Genomic DNA, 24,544 nt, shown 5'->3' with positions numbered 1-24,544 from the left:
AAGATGATAAATGTGTTTTCCTTGAGGCGACAACCCAAACTCCCTTCCGAATGGTTGGACATAATGTCAGGTTATAAACAAAATTCGCAGTTTTTATATGGGATTATGAGCAGCTGATGCTGAGAAAATAGTTGAAACTGTCAAAATGAGCCAATATCTGGCTGTGACTAAGGCTATATCCAAACTTTAAGGACGGGGGCAAGATTAGTTAAGCTGAAATTTTTAATTTTATGCTAGGCTATTTTCAAGCATCATGGTCAGATTTTTACATCGTAACCCCTTTTCCTTTTTGAGGTCCCCTATATAACTGTAGAAATTCATTTTTTTGTTGAGTTGAATCCCATGATGACATTTTTTCTTGTTAATACAAGTTTCTGTTAACTCAACTCCGATGAAATTCAGCTTCGTCTTCGTGATAACAAGATAATTGTGAATATGAGTATTATTAGAAAGGTTATTAGGAATATAGCTAGAAAAGTGGTATCTGAAATATTTTTAGGATACTATTCTTAGAAGGAAAGGACATGAATGCTGTCAATCATCATTTGGGTTTTGTCAATCCAAAAGTCAAATTCTTTCGTTTGTTTCTTAAATACGTTTTATCTTTTGCTAACAGGCTAAACGTCGAATTTCAGACTGCAAATATAGATTAAAGTCTAGTGTTTCATCCTTTCTTCAACAAACAGAATCTAATTTCATTAGTGAAATTCAGCTGAGTGATGCAATAACCAGTTAATTTATGATTTATTTTTTAGATCCTCGAAACTTCAGAAATATACAAGATATGCATTTTGGTTCAGAATTTCAACTATACGAGCTTGAACGCATCGAAAACGGTCGAGGAGTGCCAATTGCAAGAGTTGAATAAAGTGGTTTAGGATTTTATGTCAAACTCCAATTAAAAGGCCAAGATAAAATTACGAATCAACTCAAAAGGCTCTATATCGGATGTAGTTAAATATATTTCTCCAAGCGTCATAAAGTCCGGGCAGAAAAAGTCGATTGTTCCTCTGTTTAAAATGTTTAAAGAATGCTCCCTTCATGTCGATCTTGAGACGTTAAACGCAGAGTGAGGACGTCTTCCTTTTAATATAAGTAAGGCAAATTTATAAGTCTGTAGTTAATTTTTAGAAGTGTTTTGCCAATTTAAAAGATGGAGCTGACAGTCCTTCCTAATAATTTTACCGAATTTTATGCTGACATTAACGTGTTTGCTCGATTCCAATGCTGGAGCAGAGCGTGAGTTTTCTAAGTTAAAAATAATAAAAACTGCGCTCCGCAATAGACTCAATCCGAAAATTGTTCCTGATCTTCTGCACGTCAGATGATTTATTCTTGACCCAAGCTCTTGGGAAATCCCAAATACCCTTGTAAGAACAGGAAGTTAAATATGTTCCCAAATTGCTTATTTTTGCTTCGCTGTAAAAGTATCTAATACGTTGTGTCTTATATCTGGATAAAAAGTGAGTTTTAAATTGTCTAAAGCAAATTATAGAAGTTGTTTATATAGATTTTGCTAAATATAAATGCAATCTTTACTTGTCTTCTTCTTTAAAGTGTCCTAAAATATATTGAAAGAAATGACAAATTGAAAACAAACTCAGGCACACCTTTGAAAAATTTGACCAAATGCACTCTATGCATAATACGGACCTGATTTATTTCATTCCTTTACATTCTCGAGGGGCGGGGGCTGTTAAAAAAAAGATGATTGAAAATCTATTTAATGGTTTATTTTTATTTGTTCTTTCGTGAGAACCAAGTGCCATTCAAAATTGCTCGTAATAAAAGGTCAAATCGCACCCTAATCAACTCAATCTTTTTAAATACATGGCTATTTAAGCTGCAAAAACAAAAAAGGATTCCAAATCATTAAAATTAAGAAACGAGGGGGGAGGCAACATTTTTAAATTGAGATACAAAGAGGTATATCTCAAAATTTGAAATAGACATTTTTGTTAAATAAGATAATATAAAAGATATTTTTCAAAGTATACAAACAACAACTGCCCCACCTCTAAGTGCCACTCTTAATAGCGAATTTAAGGAAACCTGCCTTGAAAACAGATTTTCTGGGCAAAAGTTACGGAAAAGGTACGTTTGTAAAAGTTTGGACGTTACAAAATTTTCTGGTCTGGTGGCAAGTCTTTCTGTATTGGCACGGTGGGTTTGACCTTAAAGACGGCTCAGGGAGGGCTCAGACGGCGTTCGTAAAGTCGTTTGCAAAGTGGGTTTGAAAGTGTTTTTCTGTAAAGTTTTCACCGCTCATTTGAGCCTTGTACTTTACGTGCGTTTGAGCAGCAAACTATTCAAATTTCTGAAGCATTTCATCTTTCCGACTTGAAGAAATAAGGAGTTTCGGGCATAAGTATAGTTTAATGAGGCATAAGGGCTTGTTACGTATCCTGTTTTCAGAATCAAGCATATCAAGATTTCCTGGTTTTTCCTATTTTCTTGTGAAGTTGACAGTGGTGCCAGAAGTCCTGGCAAGAATTCAGTCCCATAGTACCCTAGATATTTAGTGCAAAATATTGAAACTAAATTCCAAACCACTGATGTCTACTACAGTTTGCCATACTCGAGAGAGACTTCCTGCCATTCCTCCTAGTAAGCTCCTAGCCATGTCAAGGTGTTGTCAAGCCATCACTAGCCTATAACCTTCAATTTGCTGTTGACAAAACAGGCTTATCATCTTAGTCCCATCAATGTCAAATCACAGAAATTAGGAGGATTCATTCAAATAGCTATCTGGATTATTGTCCTTTGCTTTTTCTAATGAAACCATAGAAGCTAGTTGATCATATTCCTGGAAAATCTTAGGATTTATGCATTAAGCCAACCCTACTTATCTTTTTTTCATTTCCAGGTCAAGATGGAAGAAGAGCTGTTGCTCTACATACTGTAGTATCTGATATATGGTCTAAAGTCCAACCAAACAACAAAAGTAGTGTTTAACTCACCTGTAAACTGATCACCAAACTGATGACACATAACACTGCTGATCTCTTTGAATATGTTTTCAATGCAGATCCTGTCTTTGTGTTTTCCTTGAGAAGACTAGTATATGACAGGCTTTTCTCAGACTAGAGAAATCAGCATATCTTCAGTCTCCTTATTCCACATTTCCAAATCTGTTTAAAAGTTTTGCTTTGGAACTCTTTCCCAATTGATCAACTTTATGAACTTCACAAAAAAGACTAACTAAAGTTTAACTTTAATGCTTGCTCATGTAAAGGTTTATGGAAGGTTAACAAAGCAAGTTTAAGAACTTTGCAAACAACTTTACAAACTTTACAAATGCTGTCTGAGCCATTTTTTAGGTTGGTAATGCAGGAGCTAGAGATTAAACTTGGCTGAAATAACTCACTCAAGGGCTGATGCAGGGACCTTAGTTGTAAAGAGGTGTTGTTAATCCCATTATTTTTTCCTTTTTTTTGTTGGGCCAGTTGTGCCACTTAATGGATAAAACTTCCAGCAAAGGGCAAATGCTTGAAATTAGGACCCTGGAAGGTGTTTCCTGTCTCTGGATAATAAGGCCAATTAATTAAGCTGTTCCTGACCTAAGGTCCTTGTGGTGTAAGATTTCACTCTTCTCAGAGTAGAAAAAAAAAAACAATTGTATGTAGCTGTTGTGACAGGAATTGTTGCCACTGATCTTCAAAAATCAGTGTGGAGTTGGGAAAATGTTCTTACCACTTTCTTTTAAGCACATTATGAAACATTTTAGTGCCATGTATCCCAAATGTATCCACATAGTTAATGTATCCACATAGTCCTCCACACAGTTAATTGAGCTTGTAACCTTCCTCTATAGCTGTCTGCATCATTACACGAAAATTAGTCATTTATTATGTGATATATTCTTTGTCAAGGGAAATACAGTTTCTGAGAAAGTAGGCATTGCAATGACTCTTGCAATTTCCTGTGACTAAGGAATTGCTAATTCAGTTGCTGCAGAAAGTTGTCCATAAACAGGATAAATGCAAGTTGGTAAGAGATTTCAGGATCCTCTTATGCTGCTGTGTAATTAATCCTATACATTTGTTTTGGAGCTCATCTGGGCACTCTAATGTTGATTTCTAAATTTTGACACCATTCAGTCTCTTCAGTATAAAGTGGGTAAAACATTAGCTTCATTCCTCCCTCTCATGACTCTAACTTTGCTCTTAAGATCATCAGCATGTTTAAGAAAGTATATGAGATCTGCAGTTTCTGATTGGAAAGATGTTGTTGACAAACTGTGTGACAGACTAAAAACTTTACTGACAGTAACCATAGCTGGCACAAAACTGTATCTCTCAATAGCAGATAGCAAAAATAAGCTTTGCTTGAAGATTCAGAGTCTGAATTAGGATGTCCTTGAATTTTTCCTCACAACAGTACAGATAATGAATATTTCCTTTTAAATAGAATGATTGCTTTTAATTGCTCCACCCATATAGTATCACTAAATTTGTTCAATCTTATTCTTTTTGTTCCTGTGATAAAATTAATTTCTTTGGCAATTTGTTTGAAATTTGCAGAGCACTTAAAGTGAAGTTCTAAAGAAATTAATTACTTCTTTGAAAGTTGTTAGACAATTTCTTATAACAGGTATGTTGTACAGATGACACAAGGTCAAGTTTAAGGAGTGACTTGCTCAGGGAACATAGACTACAAGGGGAAAAATTTCATGGAGCATAGCAGCTCAACCTTGAAACTGGCTGTTCATAAATCAAGTTCCATCAAAACCTTACCCCCTTAAGTATTTTAATTGCTTCCCATTGCAACTAAGGTTTTTATCAACCAATCAAAGTCTGCTATCAACCAACCAAAGTCTGCTATCAAACAACTGTTTCTTTTTAAAAAAAGTCTATAATTGTTGATTTCCATTTTGAAATGGTGGATTACTAATTAACAAACAGGTGAATAGACTTCTGTATAAACACTGAAAAAGAGCATGAGTGATTTAAATGAGGTTCAGCAATCTCAGGAGCCCAAGGTTATAACAGCACATGGCTTACTTGCCAGCAGCCTAGCATAATTCCCAACTGCATTTTCACAAAACAAAATTCCCATATGGAGAGATTATCACATGTTACCTACTTATTGAGCATAAATTACTCCACATCAATGGGATTAAACCCCATAATGAATTTGTTTAGCTTTTAATACAGTATTTTTTTCATTTTACTTTATAAAATAAGTAAGTCATCCAGTTTCTATCCTCATCACAAAAAGATTTACAGCATATATTATCCTTTTGTATTACTCAAGATTATAAGAATGTTGACCCTACAGGACAAATTTCCATTTTTTTCAGGGGGGGAATATCCATTCCCCCACTGGGTTTGTCCCTGATATAAACAACTATGAGGTAGGGGGGGGGGTAGTGTAAAGTGAAATTCTTTTATTAATGATGTAAGTAAGTATTATAGAATATCTTAAAGTTGTTGATAGAATCTCATAAGCTATTTGCTACAAAATTAAGTATTCTTTGTTTTTGCTACAAAGAAAATTACAATGACAAATGACTTCTGATAGTTTCAAAATTATAATAGAAGTTAAATAGCTGAACCTTCATTGTCCTAAAAGCTCCTTTTATTATTTAGGCATCTAAAGACACTATACACATATCCATATTGATTAATGTTTAAGCCAACCACTAAAAAGATGCAGTTGGTAAACTTTATAGGCTATGTTTATCCTTACAAGTTTGAGCTTGCTGCATTGTATACAGAGTGTGGGCTAATGTGCAAAAATAGCCTAATTATTGCACAAACAAAAAACAAATTGTGTTTTATATAATTAGTAAGCCTAAAAACTCTATTATACAAAGTTTTCAGCCATTGATGCTTGTAAATTGCATGATAAAAATAAGGTAAAAAGGTAAATATTGGTGAATAGTGATGAATAATTAGAATAGAAAAAGAAGGACATCTGATTTTGTAAATATCACAAATCAGTCCTCAGAACTGGTATTAGGAAGAGGATTTCTTTCTCCCACTTTTGATCACTCTTCAAGGGGCCTTTTCTTGTGCCATGGGTCTGTGTATCATATGTCCAGGGGGGGGGGGGGGGTTCTTCCTTCTCCAGGCATGATTTTGGCAGCCATTGGTGGCTGCTCATGTGTCTCTACTGCCCCATCCCCTAGGGGGCCAGTGCTTTGAGGTTATATCTTCCACAAGCATTGGCTCAGAGGATTCACTATTAAGCAGTCCATCAGAGTTCAAGTTGAAGCATTCAATTTACTGAAAGTTACTGATTTTGACATCATTTACCAATGTACAAGTTTCTATTGTTCATCCATTTTTCCTGCTATACATCTAGTCAATGGCACTCAATCCTTAGAAGAGAGTCAACACAACATTTTACAGGAGTAAAATGTTTGGATTTACTTTCAATTAGAATAAAATGAAGTATATATTTAGACCATTTGGTTGTCTTTGAGACCCTTTTTGACAAAGGTTCTTAGCCTAACACAATGCTTCCACAGTATCTCTGCTTCTGCCTGTATAAAAACAAGGTGTCTTCAGCATAAAAGAAACTATGATTAAAGAACTGAAATATACTAAAAACACAAACTAAAAACCTATAAACCACCACCAATATTAAACTACAATTATTGCAACAATTGTAGTTTCAGCCACTATTGGCCAAAGTCTAGTTTTGTCTGTTTTCTTCATTGAGTTTTCTCTCTTTGTTTTTTTTTTGTTATGGCTGGCCAGTTCAGCTTAAGTTCTTTAATTGATTCTTGGGAATCTCTAAAACAAATTACATTAACAAAAAACAATGGTTTGTGCTTTGTGTTAACATTCATATAGTTGAACATTTTTTAAAGATTATTGAACATTCAGTTATTATCAGAATTTGCATTTTATTTTAATATTTTTGTTACTATTGGCTAGAATTAATTCTTTCCTATAAACATTCCATGAAATCGTATTGCTGTAATAAAATGTAATTACCAATTTTAGAAAATAAGATTTTATAACTTTCTTCTTTATCTTCCACCTTTGAAAAAAAGTTTGCCTCAAGTAATGTTATTGATCTATGTACTTACATACATTAATTTTCAGGGAGATGTATAGATAACCCAAATTTTTGTGAGACAGGTAAGATGTCAAGAGTTGATCAATGCTCGACTTTGCAATAGGAAGTCATGATCTTGTTCCTCCTGCTGCAAGGTTGGGCAGTTGAATTGCTACCTGTAAAAAAAAAACATATACTGAAATGTCAACTCACGGCCCTCTTCCCCATCAGTGGTTCAGGATGATCTTTATCCTTTTCTTAGTGTAATTGTTATTGTATATAATTGTCTGCATGTATAACTAAAACAACTCAGATAGTAGCCTTATTTCTTTAAATCCCTGTTTGAAGTCCCTGAATTAAATTTGTGTTTTTCTTTTTAGATTTGTTACATGAATAAGGATGCCCGTTTTTGAAGAATCATTGCATATCAAAAACATAGAATGAGCAATATTGAGTATTATTTTTATGAAAAAGGTATGTCTATTTAGAAATTGCAGCTTTTATACATAAAGGAGCTGTTCATTTAATACTCTACTCCTGACAAGAGAAAAAATTGAAAAGAAACATAAATTTCAATGATATAATGTTGACAGGTTTCATTTGTCAGCCAAACCCTATAACCCACAGCTAAATTCTGGATAAAAATATCTCAAATTGGAATGCAGTTGGTGTTCACTGGTGGTTTCTTTTCATTGAAAACAAAGGATCCAAAAGTCAAACATTGAACGAAATATTGTTTTTTGGTTAAGTTTCCTTGGTATGCAAGATTTCATTTTTTTTGGGGGGGGGATGGGAGGTCAGATTTACTTGCCTAAGGGACAAGTTCTCAAACTGTTAATTTTAGTGCCCAGAGTTTCAAATGTATCTAGTGAAAAGATATTTACCTGGAAAGAATTGCAAGAAAAAATACTTTTTTTTAAACATAAAAAAAACCTAAATTACCCTAAGAGTAATTTAAGGGTTGAAACTGCGTTGCTTATATGTATCATCCACAACAAAACCGTTTAATTACCGAATACAAAAATAAATATATCTGCAAATTACAAGTCCCTGTTTTCTGGAAAATTATACAACATATAAAAATATTGGAAGACTCAAATAACCCTTGGCTTTTGAATAAATATACCAATTTAGAAATAATCTTTCAAAAAAGTAGTGCCATTCAGCTTCCCCTCTTCAACATTGTTTACAAATATAATGATCATTACCTTAATAGTTGTGTCCCAGCCTCTGCCTAATGGGATCAGATACAGCTCTAGGCTGCATACAAAACGTTTGCTGTCTTTTTTGTAATTGACATTATTTTCTATAGTAAACCAAGTGTTGGTCAAAAGTTAGTAAAGAAAAAGAAGAAAATAATACTGAAAACCAAAAGAAGTTTCACACTTCTGCACTCTAGGTAAGCTCTCAACAATCAACTAGCTGCATGCTGTTAGCTATCCTTTGTAAAATATTCAAAATTAAATAGAAAAATAAAACACACTAAGAAACAGAACTTCAGCCCAGGGAAATTCATTGAAGGAAACAAATTGCCTGAGTATTGAAGAAGGATTCATAACCTTGTCTGATGCTAAGCCTCAGCATTTCCCGCTGTTCTTTGGTACTTTTGTTCAGTGACATTGAATGACCAAACATTTTTAGAGTAAGAGAAACTTCCCTGTGAGTTTTTTTTATCTTGAACTCATAACTTGAATTTTTTATTATAGGCTACTGTAAAGTATCTTTATAGTACTTTTAAAGTATTATTACTTTATGGTACCAAACGGCTTATTTTTTTAGTTTCTACTGTCATTTTCACTTGATTTGGGAAAACTGGCTCCAACTTTGCCCCCTCCCCCAGGATTTTTGTGAAATTACGCCCCTGTTTGCCTCCTCTTAGATATTGAAAACAAATTTCGCCTAACCCCTAAATTTTTGCTTGTTGTTGTTCCTTTGTTGGACCAGCATATCCCTCTACCATATCCAAAAAGGACCTTCAAAAATTTCCTCTAAGGAGAGATTCTAGATCATCAGCGTAAACCTGAGTGTAACCAGAATAGTGTTCAAATAGATTCACCGTGTACCCGTGACAAGGTTCTAAATATATAGAAAAGCTACTCCTCCAGGGAAACCCATTTATATTGCCTTTGACCTTTTTTTATGCTGTTTAACTCCACTACTGCTTGCCAATTCCTAACCATGTGGGAAATACATTTTTGTATAGATCTTTCATTTTTTTTTACTTCCATGGATGTCTTTGTGGATCCATAAGAATCATCGTGAAAAATCCCTTCAATGATCTGAAATATGGCTAGAGTATACTCTTAGTTCCAAGAGCTTGTTCTATACAATGTACCACTTGGCGTACGACTGTTTCTGTAGATACTAATTAAATTTGTTGCTCCATCATCAAACAGTTCGTGGTAACGAACTGTAGTAAGGAGCGACCCGGCTCAATAGTAACCAAAACTCTAAAAAATGGAATTTTGATACCAATAGCTACATCAAAAGAATCGCATTTTAATGCTGGTTTTAAATATATAAGTTTCATCAAGTTTAGTCTTACCCATCAAAAGTTACGAGCCTGAGAAAATTTGCGTTATTTTAGAAAATAAGGGGAAACGCCCCCTAAAAGTCATAGAATCTTAACGAAAATCACACCATCAGATTCAGCGTATCAGAGAACCCTACTGTAGAAGTTTCGAGCTCCTATCTACAAAAATGTGAAATTTTGCATTTTTTGCCAGAAGGCAGATCACGGATGCGTGTTTATTTTTTTTTTTTTTTTTTTTTTATTTTTTTTTTTTTTTTTTTTTTTTTCCAGGGGTGATCGTATCGACCCAGTTGTCCTAGAATGTTGCAAGAGGGCTCATTCTAACGGAAATGAAAAGTTCTAGTGCCCTTTTTAAGTGACCAAAAAAATTGGAGGGCACCTAGGCCCCCTCCCACGCTAATTATTTTCCCAAAGTCAACGGATCAAAATTCTGAGATAGCCATTTTATTCAGCGTAGTCGAAAAACCTTATAACTATGTCTTTGGGGACGACTTACTCCCCCACAGTCCCCGTGGGATGGGCAACAAGTTACAAACTTTGACCTGTGCTTACATATAGTAATGGTTATTGGGAAGTATACAGGCGTTTTCAGGAGGATTTTTTTGGTTTGGGGGAGGGGTTGAGAAGAGGGGGATATGCTGGGGGAACTTTCCTTCGAGAATTTGTAATGGGAGAAGAAAATTTCCATGAAGGGAGAGCAGGATTTACTAGCATTATTAAAAAAAAAACAATTAAAAAATAAAAGTGAAAAAGCTTTTTCAGCTGGAAGTAAGGAACAGCAATAAAACTTAAAACAAACAGAAATTATTACCCATATGAGGGGCTCACCTCCTTCTAATACCTCGCTCTTTACGCTAAAGAATTTTCGGTAATTTCAACTACTTATTCTACGGCTTTTGTGATTCAGGGGGTCATTCTTAATGAATTGGGATAAAATTTAAGCTTTAGTGTAAAGAGCGAGGTACTGACGATGGGGCGAATCCCCTCATATATGTAATAAAAACATGAGAATACAAAAGTTCTTTACGTAAGCTAATTTATAAGTTACGTAAATCTTTTACCAATAAAAAGATTCGTAAAAAATTAAAAGTTCTAGTTGCCTTTTTAATTAACCAAAAAATCGGGGGGCAACTAGGCTTCGTCCCCCGCTCTTTTTTTCTCAAAATCATTCGATCAAAATTATGAGAAAGCCATTGAGCCAAAAAAAAATATGCAAATTTCGTTTTGATTATTCCTCTGCGGAGAGCCAAAATCAAAACATGCATTGATTCAAAAACGTTCAGAAATTAAATAAAAAAAACAAGTTTTTTCAACTGAAAGTAAGGAGTGACATCAAAACTTAAAACGCACAGAAATTACTTCGTATATGAAAGAGGCTGCTTCCTCATCAACGCCCCGCTCTTTACGCTAAAGTTTTACGCTAAAATTACTTCATATACGAAGTAATTTCTGTGCGTTTTAAGTTTTGATGTCACTCCTTACTTTCAGTTGAAAAAACTTGTTTTTTTTATTTAATTTTCAGTTCAAAAGGTAGTCGCGTGATATATACATAAGATTTGAGATTGAGTATTTATTTTTCCCAGGCTTAGTTGTAAAAATGTCCCTTAATTTTAGGAATATCTTGGGAATATGGCCTAAAATGAGGCTGCTATTAGGGGATTTGAAGATATCCCTCTCTTTTTGGAGTGTGATGAGATATATCGTATAATTATCAGGGCCTTAAGAAGGTCAAAATTCATCCACGGTTTTTAGACCCAGTTCCTCTTTGTAATATGATTCACCTGCCTATCCCTTTCATTGGGCGAATTTTATAAGCAGGCATTGGGCTAGTATCTTTGGGATCGTTTATTTGTATTTTGATTATAAGGTTCATGGTTTATTCGGAGCTCTTTCTGAGTAAGCCATCTATCTCTGAGACACTTCCCAAGTGGATCAAGTTGTCCATTTTAAGAAACTTTAGTAGCTCAATACTAGCTTCTTCTGACTTATTATCTTTACTGAAACTCCTCTATAAGATTATTTTTGCCTTCTCTATTTCTTTTTTGAAGAGTTTCACCCTTCCAAATATTATTTGAGTTTTTCCTTTTTGACTTAATTCTAAAGTCCGTCAACTATTTATTTGCTCACATTTCTCCCTTAGTGTAAGGGGTGCTGCTTGATTGAAAACACCTTTCATGTCTTTCCGCTTCTCTAAGTCTTTCCGCCTCCCTTTTCTGGCCCATATCACTTTCGCATGAGTTAGAGGGTAATTTTTTTTTTTGACTTTTATTGGTTAGTATTAGATTATAAATGAGTCAATTTCTTTTTTTTCTATCTCATTAGCCTCATTTTGCTGTTTAGCTACCTTGCCATTAAATCTCATCATTTGACTATCCAAGGCTCTCTCACCAATTTTTCATGCAGAGGAGGTACCATTAAGTCATACGCTTCCTTTTTTTCTTTTTTTTATGAAAGTAGGTGTATACCCTCAAGTACACAAGATAAGGGCTTCTTCATCCTTGAAAACAAGATGATCACGCCTGTTGGATTCATATTTGAACTTCTCCATAATTCGTGATGCGCATTGGTATCTCATGCTAAACTTATGGGGATTTATTCTTTCTTATATTATTCTACTAGTTCTGTTACTTCTAGTGGAGACGTTTTTTCATCATAAGGCATATATACAGAGCTAAGTATTATATGCTACAATTTTTATTTTTAACTGTGATGGCTATAACATATTTAGAATAGTAATTGGTTATTTCCAAGTGTCTAAGCTCTTAGAATGATAAGTATATGCTCTTAGTGTGATGCTTGCCTCATTGTGTTTATTAAGGTTTGGCATGAATATCTTTGCAAAAATTCAAAGGTCTTGTACCTTTGCTATAAATGTTTGAATTTTTGCCAGCAGCCCCAAAAGCTATATGATGCAATTCTTCTGACAGCATTTTAGCCTTGAGACTCATACATTGGTATATAGCAAACTTACTTGTGGGATAAAGGTACGACTTCGCCTCCCTCGGTGGGGGGGGGGGATTATATCCTCAATTTTAACGGTCTGAGAAACAGATGTGTCCTCCTGCTGGGAGTCAGAAGCTACCCTTCTTATTTTCTTCCTCTAGGTCCACGTCAAAGGCTATATGAGCATATTTCATGCCTCTCTTGATATAAGACCTGTATATATCAATCTTTCTCGCATAAAGAACCTTTAGTGGGACACTATTAGGCTCTCTAGCCTTTCTGATGGTCTGCATTAGAGGTCCTCCAAAGTGCACTTTTTCTTTGAAGGTGCGTCTTGTGATACCCAAAAATTGTGATGCCAAGCTTGGTGTCGTAATTTATCACCATTCATCACTTGCTTCACACAAGTGGGTGTTTTTCATCCCAACAGCGGATCGTGATTGAGTACCTGCTCCAGTCTTATGAAGAAAATGTCAGGACAGAAGTAAATTCATCTTACAATATTATCACCCTGAGCATTTATAGTGATATGGATGTCCTGTTATTGTAATCTTTCGTCTGTTATCTAAGCTTTTGAATTCTCCTCATTCTGATTGATGTGACCTTAGAAGCCTCTGTGAAGCTCGTTTTTTTTTTGGTAAGACAATTTAGGCATTTTTGTTTTGTTTTTCCGTGGTTCTATTTTTAGGGAACTCCCTTTATCAAGCCTAGTCTGCAGGACTATTGGTGCCACTCAGGTGTGCTACTTTGATGCAGAGCTTGTCTCTTTCTTTGTATTTCCTTTCTTGACGAGCCTTTGTCGGTAATGTCAAGATTTTCACCATTGTTTTCCCCCTTCTTCTGGAGAACCCAAACCGCCAGCAATGGCAGGCAGCAATCGTATGTCAGAAGACAGGGGAAAGTCACTCATTACTTACCAACCTTTTACAGCAAGGAGCATCCCGTCCTCAGAACTGATACTAAGAAGAGGATTTCTTTCTCTCACATCTGAGTGCTCTTTAAGCGACCTTTTATTGCGCCGTGGGTTTGTGCTTCTCATGTCCAGGGGGGTTCTTCCTTCTCTGGGTATGGTTTCATCAGCCATTGTTGGCTGCTCTTGTGTCTCTACGGCCCCATCCCCTAGGGACTGTGAGGTTATATCTTCCACAAACATTGGCCCAGATGATTCATTGTTAAGCAGTCGATCAAAGTTCACGTTCAAGCATTGGAGCTATTTAAAGTCCCTAGTTACTGATTTTGACTTAGCGATGTACAAATTTCTATTGTTCATACATTTTTTCTGCTATACATCCAGGCAATGGGACCCAATTTCTAGAAGAGAGTCAATACAACATTTTACAGGAGTTGATTTTGAGTGAGCCTCAGTATCTCATCTCAGTCTCCCCTCTGGTTTGCCAGCCAGTGTTTATTGATAGCTTACAAAATTATATGCCAATGACAGGACAGTGTTTGCATGGCTAAAAAAAGGCTTGCACCCATGTTCTGTTTGGAGGGCTTGGGCATAGACAAAACCGAACTTTAAGTATTGTGACGCTTCCCCCAATTTTTACTCAGAATTGTGAATGCTCTGTTGCACTTCATAAAATGGTATCAACTTCTAATCCTCACAGTTTTGGTGGTGTATTTCCCAAAATACCTCAAGTCACGGTTATATACTGGGTAGGTTAGGCAATTGCTGGGTGGTAACTGAAATTAGCAGCAGTAAGCCCATATACTTTCAGGGGAAACTCTCAGGGGTTGTCGCCATTATCCTGTTGTAGACTTAGGTTGTGTAGATGGCGATGTGAGTGTCTGAAATATAATTGCTAGGAAAATAAATGGATTTTAGAGATTCAGGATTCTAGAGGTGGTTTTGTAATTTAAAATTTAGAAGACAAAAGTGTTAAAATTAAGAATGAGTAAGGAGGAAGAATTGATATGAAGTGGCGAGAAAATAGACTGGCTGGAGTATGCCACTTACCTAGGTAGCATTACTAGCAATGATAGTGGATGTGGTGAACTGTAGAAGATAGAAAATTTAGGTTTGTTGTATTTTTTTCAGCTGAAAAAAAATAGAAGATACGTGTTAGAAGTGAGATCAGGACAATATAAGTCATGATAATGACACATGCCAAGCATGATTGTGAAGCACCAGTGCTTCTAAGGGTTTGGAAGATGAGCTAGGTGTTCTCAGAGGAATTGTCAAAGGATAGTTTTAGGAAATTGTTCAAATCACTGTATATTAAACAATAAGCTGTACAAAAAATGTGACTTATTCCTTCTTCAAATTTTGTATTAATTAAAAGTTTAAGATAGTAGGATCATTTTTTTTCCGAATTAAGTATGATGACTTGTAATAAAATATGAATTTTCGTTGACCAGATTGAACCATACGGAAAGCAAGGTGTCCTTCAGTTGCAGGGAAATATGTTACGAAAAATATCAGTGAAAATGGGATTTTTGTGAAAGGAGTTACGAGTGAAGTTCCAAACAGAGTGGGGCTTCGGAGGAGGTGGGGTGTGTGTGTACCTGTGCCGACCTCAGGTGGCTAGGTACTGCAGCCAGTTGTCAGAATAAGCAGTAGTATTCATCAAAATGTATTTGTACTCATTTTCACCTGCCTAAGAGTGTGACAGAAGACTCTAAATTAGACGTGTATTCTATTTGAACATCCACACGAATTTGAAAAAATGAATACAATTTAGTAGAAATCTTCTTTCCACATCCAGATAGTTGTTGTACAATTGAAACTTTATGTTTACTTAAACAGCTATCAGATATCAAAAGCTCTTAGCAACAATAAAGCTCTGGCAGCTTGTTTGTTATGTTAATCGATGAAAAAAAAATTGTTATCGGGGCAATTATTGTTTTTCATCCGTTTGGGTAACCCCAAAACTTCATTTCTTCGGCTGCCAAAATTGGGTTTGAAAAGCATTGAAAGCTTCCTACTGCTGCGCTGATCAATCAATCAATCAATATTTATTAATTCAAATTAAAAATGTACAATAACAATATTATGCCCCAACAGAGAGCAGAGCTCGTAAGGATGAGGCAGTACAAATGCATAGAAAAAAAAAACACAACGTCTCGTCATGCTAATAATTCCAAAAAGAAAAAAAAACTAAAAAAAAACAAAAAAACATACAAGGTAGGAGATAACCGAGGAGGCCACCCCAGCATGAGAATACCACAGCAAAATACATTCTAAAATCTATTACTAATCAATCCCGACATCCAGACAAAGAACTATTTTTGAAATATGTTTTTAAAAGAAAATCGACTCGTGAAACTTCGGGACATTTCTACTAAGTTAAGTTTATTTACAATATGAGGAATCTGGTATCTGATTGAGAATCTAGCTCTTTCTGATTTGATTGGCGGAAGGCGATACTTCTTTGAGCGGATGCAGTGGGCAGGAGAAGTGGGAGTCCCAATTATACCCAAATCATGGAAATAATTTGTTGAGGATCGGATATCATAATACCACATTGCTGTATGCACGTCCTTCAATTGTTTGAGATTAAGTATATTGAGAAAAATATACAAAGTTTGGGTTTCTGACAGATTTTTAAGTCTCGCAGGGCGATGAACAAAAGTACCCATAATTCTAATTGCCTTAATTTGAATTATCTGAAGAGGTTGCAGATGGACCATAAATGTGTTGGGATAAACTATGGGGTAATAATTAAGATATGATTCAATTAGAGAATGGTATAAAAAATCTAAGAAACACCTGCTTCAATCTATGAAGACAACCTAAGTGATGGGCAAGTTTCAATCTCAAATAATCAGAATGCTTACGGAAAGATAAAAGCTCATCGAGTTTACGAAATGAATGTGCTCTTTTTATCCTACAAATTAACTCATCTATGGTAATTTTATTTATCGCCCGCTGTGACCATCCGAAAATCAGGAATTCAGTTTTAGAAATTTCGGAGCTAGGCAATCACACGCAAACCATTTATTCAAAGATTTCATTGCTGTCACCATTTTCTCAACCAACAAAGATGGGGTTTTAGCTTTTACTGTCACAGTCGTATCATCTGCAAAAATTACTGCTAAGCCATTATCTTGGGGTAAACACCTTGGGAGGTCATTTATATAGATCAAAAATGGTAATGGTCCCAATACTGATCCCTGGGGGACTCCAATATCATCAATAATGATATGGCTTGACAGATGTCCATTTATTTCTACTTGAATTTTTCGATCATGCAGGTAAGATTTTATTAGATCTAGGCCTTTACCTCTAATATCTGTGTTATTAATTTTTCCATCAAGATTTCATGGTTTAGCATATCAAATGCCTTTTTTATATCATAGAAGAGAACAGACACATGATTATCATCATTTAGTGAATCATTAATCTCTAAGATTAGCGCAGGAATAGCTTGTTCAGTGGAATGACACGACCTGAATCCAAACTGCTTTTTAGTAAATAAATTCCTTTTATTAAAATACGATACAATTCTTTTTTGAATGATCTTTTCTAGAACCTTAGATATTGGGGAAAGAATAGCTATTGGGTAATAGTTGTTTACATCTGTCTTATCACCTTTCTTATGAATTGGAATAACTCGTGCAGATTTCCATACTTCTGGAAAGATCCCTGATAATATAGATACGTATAGAATATGAAGCAATGGGACATGGATTACACAAGCAAGTTCTTTCAGAATATTTGTGGAGAGCCCATCTAGACTTAGGGAATTACCACGTTTTAGAATCGTAATTACTTTCTGGAATTCAACGAAAGTAACAGGGGCCAGGAACATACCAGAATTTTCGGATGATGGTAGATAATCTTTATATGAACCAAATAAAGATTCAGGGGATTCCAGATCAGGTAATTAAGACTTAAATTAAGGTAATTGACTTAATTGACATTAAGTCAATATTGAAGTCCCCAAGGATAAAAAATGACATTCGAAAATTTGATATCATGCTTAACATATTTTCAAATTCGTCAATAAAGTCTGCCATGCTAGATGAGGGAGGACGATAAATTACAGCAATTAAAATTTTTTCATTATTTGGTAAAAAAACATTCAACAATACAGCTTTCAAAAACCATCTCAGTATTCAGATAAACAAATTCTTCTCTCAGTCGCGCCGGAATATAATTTTTAACTAGTATTGCTAAACCACCTTGTTTTTTTTTTTATTTCTGCTTACGTGAAAGAATTAGAAATCGCTAATATTAATTTTATTTGCCTAGTTTTCATCTAAAAATGTTTCACAAACCCCAAGAATATCCGTACCCGATTCAAATAAAAAAAATTCAGTTGCACCTTGCCCACTCCTCCAACCACGACAGTTCCAAAAAGATATTCTCCTCATATTTTGGTTTTTATGAGCTATTTCATGAGAAAAAAAATTATTTGGGGGGACTAAAACAGAGTTTAAAATTCCATTATTGTCATGGGCTAGGGGCGTTTGGAATACAATACTAAAGAGGGCTGATTTTCTTTCAAATTCTTCCAGTCTAGATGCAGGGATACCATGAGCTTGATTAACCATTATCATGCATTGATCTCACGCCAAGGAGTACCCCCCCCCATGCCTCTCCCACTGAAAAATAAAAGCACTAAAACTCACAGATAATTCAACATGAAATATGAAAGAAAAAGCAACAAGGGAATCCATGGACACTGTAAGTACCAAAATGCAACAACCAAGCAAATACTCTCTCCAAACTACAGCTAAATGAACAAAACAGAAAAAAGCACACAAAAAACTTTCTTCACTCGTAAATCTGTTAATACCCTTCATTTCATTCAAATTATTCCTTCGCGCGTCCAACCAAACCTTCAGACAAATCAAATACAGAAAATAACTGGAAAAAAGGAAAACATTTCACTTTTCTATAGAACTTCCACGTCCACCCCTATGAATATCAACTCTATGAGGGATATGCGCCGAAACTGAATCCATAAAATCCTTATTTACCTTGTCAACGGTGACTTTTAGAGGCTCAGTGTTTGGACACTGGCGTATACACAAAAGTGGCGGGATTGATTTCGTCACCCGAACATCACCACGATTAACTCCATTGTTGAGTAATTTTAACCTCACAGCAAATAATTTCCTTCGAACTTCTCGGACCGATTGCGGGGCATTATCCGTCACAACGATATTAGAATACTGTAAAATTGACTTGTTTTTCAACCTCCTAGCGTTTTTCAATATAAGAATTCGGGCTTCTTTTCTTGCAACTTCCACTTCGAAATTTTTTTTTCACGGTGAATGTCTACCACTGAATTTTCAAAATCCAAATTCAAGCCAATTCCATCAGTAATTACTTTATCAAAGATTTTTTTTAGCTGATTCGTCATCATTAACTGGGACACTCCAAAGCAGTAAATTTTTTTCAGTATCTCTGCTTTCTATTCTCATAGTAATCCCTTTCAATAATGATAGCTCAGATGTTAAACGAACATTTTCTTCCGCTAATAGAGATAAATTATTTTTTATCATTTTTGACTCACTTTCAACAGTAGCTATTCTAGGTTTTAATTCGGAGACTTCCTTTTGGGAGGTAGCAACAAAATTCTCAAGGTGTGATAATCGGTGTTCAGTGGACCTAACTGATCCAGATAAATCATTCTGAATTTCAGTATTTGACTGAATTGTGGCCAAAATTGTGCTAATGTTGTCAGATAACGACCTCAGTGAAATATTTTCTACTCTTCGTGAATCGGGCGAGCTGGAGTCATTCAACATTGAATTATCCGATGCCGATATAATCGCCATAGCTTTTTCTCCCTGTTTGACCTTCTTCCTTTTTCCAACCATTCTTAACACTAAATACAGCACCAAAAAGGGGTTGAAGGGGGACCAAAAATTGCAAATCGCCTACCTTAAAAAGCTTTAAGCATAACCACGGCAAACCGCTTTAATCAATCTCAGTCCAGCACTACTGCTATAAAAGCTTCAATTTTTCTTTTCCTTTTTTTCAATTTGTCATAGAAAATTCACTACAATTTTCAATCTTCCAATCAGTATTGGCTAACAAATGAACAAAAAATACATCAAGCCAGGTAACGGACGCGCGTTAGGCTATTGTTAGCCGGTCGAATTCATTCAGGTAATATTTTGTTACAACAGAACAAATTTAGTCTCTAATTGATTAAGAATATAATCCTTTTTCCACGCTTGTTCAAAAGCTGGTTATTAATCCTTTTCAGAGAATGAATTGGTCTTAACAGGTCAAAGACCAAATAGCAACTGATAAATATTTACTATGGATATTCTCATGTTCTCATGTTTTACTTGTCTGCAAAGCTGTGAGTCATCCTTTTCACAGCAGGATTTACTTCTTAATTACATCTCAACTTTCTCGATTTTAAGAGGATGAGTCACTGAGTCAGCACATGCAGGTGACTGGACTTGATAGTTGAAGAATCGGCTTCCAGAGACATTGATCTCCTTTCGTGCAATCAGTATTTTGACTGATCGTGCCCACTGGTTTCGACTACCTCTAATTGGTCGCTTTTCCTACGCTAGTGGTGTTTGAGTAAACACCAAAAGGGATGTTTTAGATCATTGAATTGAATAGAAGTAAGCCCTTTCTTTTACCTTATTTTCTGGCTTGAGTTGTAAATTCTATAAGGTTTAAATTGGTGTAATTCGGGAAAATGAAGCTTCCAGTTTTAATTTTAGCATTCCATCGCAGGGGGATACCAAAAGAACCCCCTTAATCTCGTGATTGAGATTAAGGGGTTCTGACTCCAGGTATATTTTCTGCTCGGTTATACTTACGTACGTACTCCCCTACTCTACGCGATGTCCTAGTGTAGTGGTCAGAGGTAGTTCTTCGAAGTAATACCAAGGCTTGGTTTTGACGGTTTTAGGCTAAAGGTGTAACCCTGTAATTATAGCTATACCTATTCTCATTTGGATCTTAAACAGACTTACTGTGATTTCGTACATTTATTCAACAATGATGGCACCAGGTTGCTACTGGGCTTAATATTTTTGTTCAATAACATTTTTTTTTCTAGATAGGCATTCAAAACAGTATTTTTTTTGGGAAATTTTCTAGAAAGAGTGGGTAGTATAGCTTTAGAATCGATGATAAACTGTGGTGTACGGGGGTATTTTGTGCGTTACCAAAATACTGTACAAACACGAATTTATGATAAGTTAACACAAGATCAAAATATCCACAAATTTGTCCTTGTTTTATATTTTTAATTCCTATTCTAGGTCGGACAACCATTCCAAAGCCTTGTCCCGGATTGTACTGTGGCAGAATTTATTCTAATGGTGTATATTCAGGATGTGGAGCATGCCCTTGGGGGTATAGAGCAAACTTATCTATCTGTGTTCCTTGTGACACTGAACTGCCAGCATATGACTCCTTCTATCTACTAACTGTTGTACTAATGACAGTTCTTCTACATTTCTACTTTATTGATAAGTCCGTTAAACTAGCATACAGGTATGTTTTTCGAGTTTATATTCTAATATTTGTTCCTAATAAGTATTCTAATGTCGTTGCACTGTACCCCTAAGGTATGTATGCAAATTTATCCGAGTTACAGTATTTTGCTTTAAAGTGAACTTAAACTGTGGTGTAGAACTTATTGTGGTACAGATAGATATAATTCACAAATATAGCCTATTTAAAATTACAGCATTTCCAAAAATGCATTATTTTTTGTGTTTGACTATATTTTGGTGTTATTTATTTCTGGAATTTTTAATTTCATGTGTGTTAAGAATTTTATAAGCGATTGAATATTTTGTAAGGAATTAATTATGCAGAATTAAAGATTTAAACTGAGATTTTTAAAAAACTAACGTCTTGCAGTAGGCACTTAAGTTAACTTAAGGCACTTAAGAAACACTTTACTAGGATAAAACTACTTCTCCTTTAACGAATATCGCTTTTCATAGTGGTCATAGTGTTGAATGGTATCCTTCACGGTAAAGACCGGCCCTTGGTAAATGGAAATTGAAGCAAGAAAAAATGGAGTCTTTGTTTGTGAGGACCCAGAAACCTTTTGGTTTCTGAGGTCTGAAGCTCATTTCTTCAAAATTATGAAAATCGATTTTTACTCAAAAAGATGAGGAAGGATGCACTTTGTTTGTTTTTTTTTCGTTTTTTTCTGGTGCGATTCTATTGAAAATGGTCGTATATTATCTTGAAAAGGCACATCCGAACGAAAATTTAGAGTTCAATTGCTATTTTAGGCAACATATTGCATCGTGCCATAACAGATCATTTTCTGCCCTTTTGTCTGCAAAAAAATACAAACTTAGCCCAAATGGGGCCAAAATATTGTCCAACAGAACTTATAAGATAGCCAATCGGCTTAGAATTAGTGAGCATCTAATGTATATATATATATATATATATATATATATATATATATATATATATATATATATATATATATATATATATATATATATATATATATATCAGTGCAAATAATTGTAAAGCTTTGCATAGTTGCACCGCAACTATTAAACTATTGAATCTTTTTGTAGGAATTCCTATCCCTTTTTTTGGAGATGAACAATTAAAATTATTTTTTTATGATACCTGGGGGAGGGGGCTGAAGCTTCAAAAGGGTATTTTAGGCCTAAAATACCGAACTATCCATGAAAGATCTTTCAGGTCAATACAAAGGGGACGGGGGAGGGAAAATGCAAGCAATACTAAGCATCAAGAACAGCGTTTTTAGGGGGGGGGGGTATGGAAACTCTTCTCGTAATCGCAATAACTCTGAATATGATATTGAAACTCACATAAATTAAAGTTAAATTTTGCGCTTGTTGCTATAGGTCAAAATCTCTATCAATTTACTTACCATATAACTGGTCAGGTTTGTAAAACTGAAGTAATATGTGGGATTAGCCTGTAAAGGGTTGCCATACGGTGTAACATTTTGTATATTGATTTAGTGGAGGGAAGATATTCAGAAAGGGATCTTAAATATTTCCGAAATTCGCCGGATGGGGATAAAGCATAAACTTTAACTAGGATAGGGTGGATCAGGAATGCTAGATAGTGATCTGGTCTCCCTAAGCTAAACGCTGTACCGGGTTTTTAGTAGTAATAGCACTAAGTGGAATGTGGTGATCTTATTATTTTGATTGATCTTTGCTCTTAACACGACGTTAAACTAGCTGGGTAAAAATTGAGCATCAGAGAATATTCAAGCACAGCTCATAGGTAGCTTCTAAAAGATTTGGTGAAACGAAAGATCCAACTGGAAGGAGAAAAAAAAAGGTAAAAATAAGTTATGTTTTGTATTCGTAGATTCTCATATTTTTAATTCTTTTCAAAGGATCTTCTAGGGAGGGGGAGTTATTAAAAATATCAACAACTATGTTTTGAGGCTACAATTTTTTAGGGAATATACTCTGTCTGGGATGAAGGGAGAAATCCTAATTTTATTTTTTGCATATATATATATATATATATATATATATATATATATATATATATATATATATATATATATATATATATATATATATATATATATATATATATATATATATATATATATATATATATATATATATATATATATATATATATATATATATATATATATATTGTTATCTTGGTTAAGAACAAATGGCAAAACAATGTCAAAACTACCAATACCATTTATGAAGTTAATTAATTAATTTTATGCATGTATTCTTTTTCTTTCAATAAGAATTTGTTTTTGGATAGTATATCTTTTAAAATATAAATAGTCACCTTAGATCAAATTGTTCAAAATGTAAATCTGTAATAATGGCATAAGCTATCCCTGGCCTGAAAATGCGGCTTTCGAAACTTTTTTTTCCCTAAACCGGGAAAACCTAACATAGGGCCAATTATAATCATAAATTTTATCCCTTTTTTCTGTAGGAAAAAACCCCAAGTCATGATCCTTTATCTTTCTGCCATCGCTGAATCCAGTCTGTCAGTCCTTATCTCCATGTTTCTCTACAATCCATTTGGAAGCTTGAAATTAACTGGCTGTGGGGTGAAACAATTATCTGATTTCTACACGGTTTTCAAGAATCCTAGACCAAATTACGAAGAAAAGCTGTATTGCACCCAGGAGGCGGCTTATCCAATGTAAGTTTTCCACACATTTTAGATTAGCACCTTTTGGAGGATGAAGCAGGTGATGGTCGCTCATTCTTTTGAGGTCTTCTCGAGGAGTTTTGCTGTTGGAAGAAACGAGGGTGGTCAATCCCCTCCCCTTCGTTTAATATGGTAGTTTATACTCGTTTTATTTTTTTTATTTTTATAGAAAGTGTTTCTATGCTGAACTTTCAAGTATTGGGATATCCAGCCGAAGAAACCTCTCTAAGCTGAAAAGCTGTTGGGTTGGAACTTTTGGGTCTGTACACTCGTCAACGAGATGTAATTTTCTTTTAAGCTTGCCATATAAATTCTTGCAGTTTCATAGGAGATCGACCATTGAGTCTCAGCCCAGCACCCTTAAACCCTTTTCTCATATTTTGTAAGCTTTTCACTGCTGGAGAATCAATTCGCCGTGTTCGCCTCTTTGGACCAAACACGCTATGTGTTTTTTTTTTTTGTATTTGTATTTCGTAAATGTTTTTTTTTTCGGATCTGGTGTTTTGTCAAAATCACTGTCTCCTTCCGAGACATAAGGCTGATTGCAGCCAATTTATAATTTTCCTTGCTTATCAAACAGTTCGTGGTAACCAACTGTAGTAAGGAGCGACCCGGCTCAATAGTAACCGAAACTCTAAAAAGTGGAATTTTGATACCAATAGTTACATCAAAAGAATCACATTTTAATGCTGATTTTAAATATATAAGTTTCATCAAGTTTAGTCTTACCCATCAAAAGTTACGAGCCTGAAAAAATTTGCCTCATTTTAGAAAATAGGCTTTTTAATCTTCATCCAAGGCTTTTTTTAATATTTTCTTTTGGGTTTAAAGTATCCCGTTGTACCACTAGACCCTTCGATCCATTGAAATCATCGAAAAAGATCCATTGAAAAAAAAAACGCATGGAAACCCCCTAAAAGTCATAAAATCTTAACGCAAATCACACCATCAGATTCAGCGTATCAGAAAACCTTGTT

The 24,544-nt window shown here is 34.9% G+C and overlaps 1 protein-coding gene across 5 annotated transcripts in view; it reads left to right on the top strand.

Moving 5' to 3' along the window:
- The first annotated feature begins 2,236 nt into the window (after positions 1–2,236).
- LOC136029423 (JNK1/MAPK8-associated membrane protein-like) overlaps positions 2,237–24,544 on the top strand; it is a 39,903-nt gene continuing 17,595 nt past the window's right edge. The window contains exons 1-4 of one of the 5 annotated variants that reach the window (XM_065707800.1): positions 2,237–2,368; positions 7,392–7,485; positions 20,675–20,909; positions 23,346–23,558. In XM_065707800.1, the coding sequence (XP_065563872.1) occupies positions 7,452–7,485; positions 20,675–20,909; positions 23,346–23,558 (482 nt within the window). In that variant the 5' untranslated portion in view covers positions 2,237–2,368; positions 7,392–7,451. Of the gene's footprint in view, positions 2,369–2,479; positions 2,608–3,248; positions 3,403–3,727; positions 3,991–7,391; positions 7,486–20,674; positions 20,910–23,345; positions 23,559–24,544 lie in introns of those variants that run through there. The other 4 variants (XM_065707802.1, XM_065707801.1, XM_065707803.1 and 1 more) reach the window with 4 other exon arrangements.

This window comes from Artemia franciscana, chromosome 7 (assembly GCF_032884065.1).
Source record: "Artemia franciscana chromosome 7, ASM3288406v1, whole genome shotgun sequence".
NCBI classification, from domain to species: domain Eukaryota; kingdom Metazoa; phylum Arthropoda; class Branchiopoda; order Anostraca; family Artemiidae; genus Artemia; species Artemia franciscana.
The sequence above is the reverse complement of the archived record's forward strand: the minus strand, read 5'-3'. Positions and strand labels throughout refer to the sequence as shown.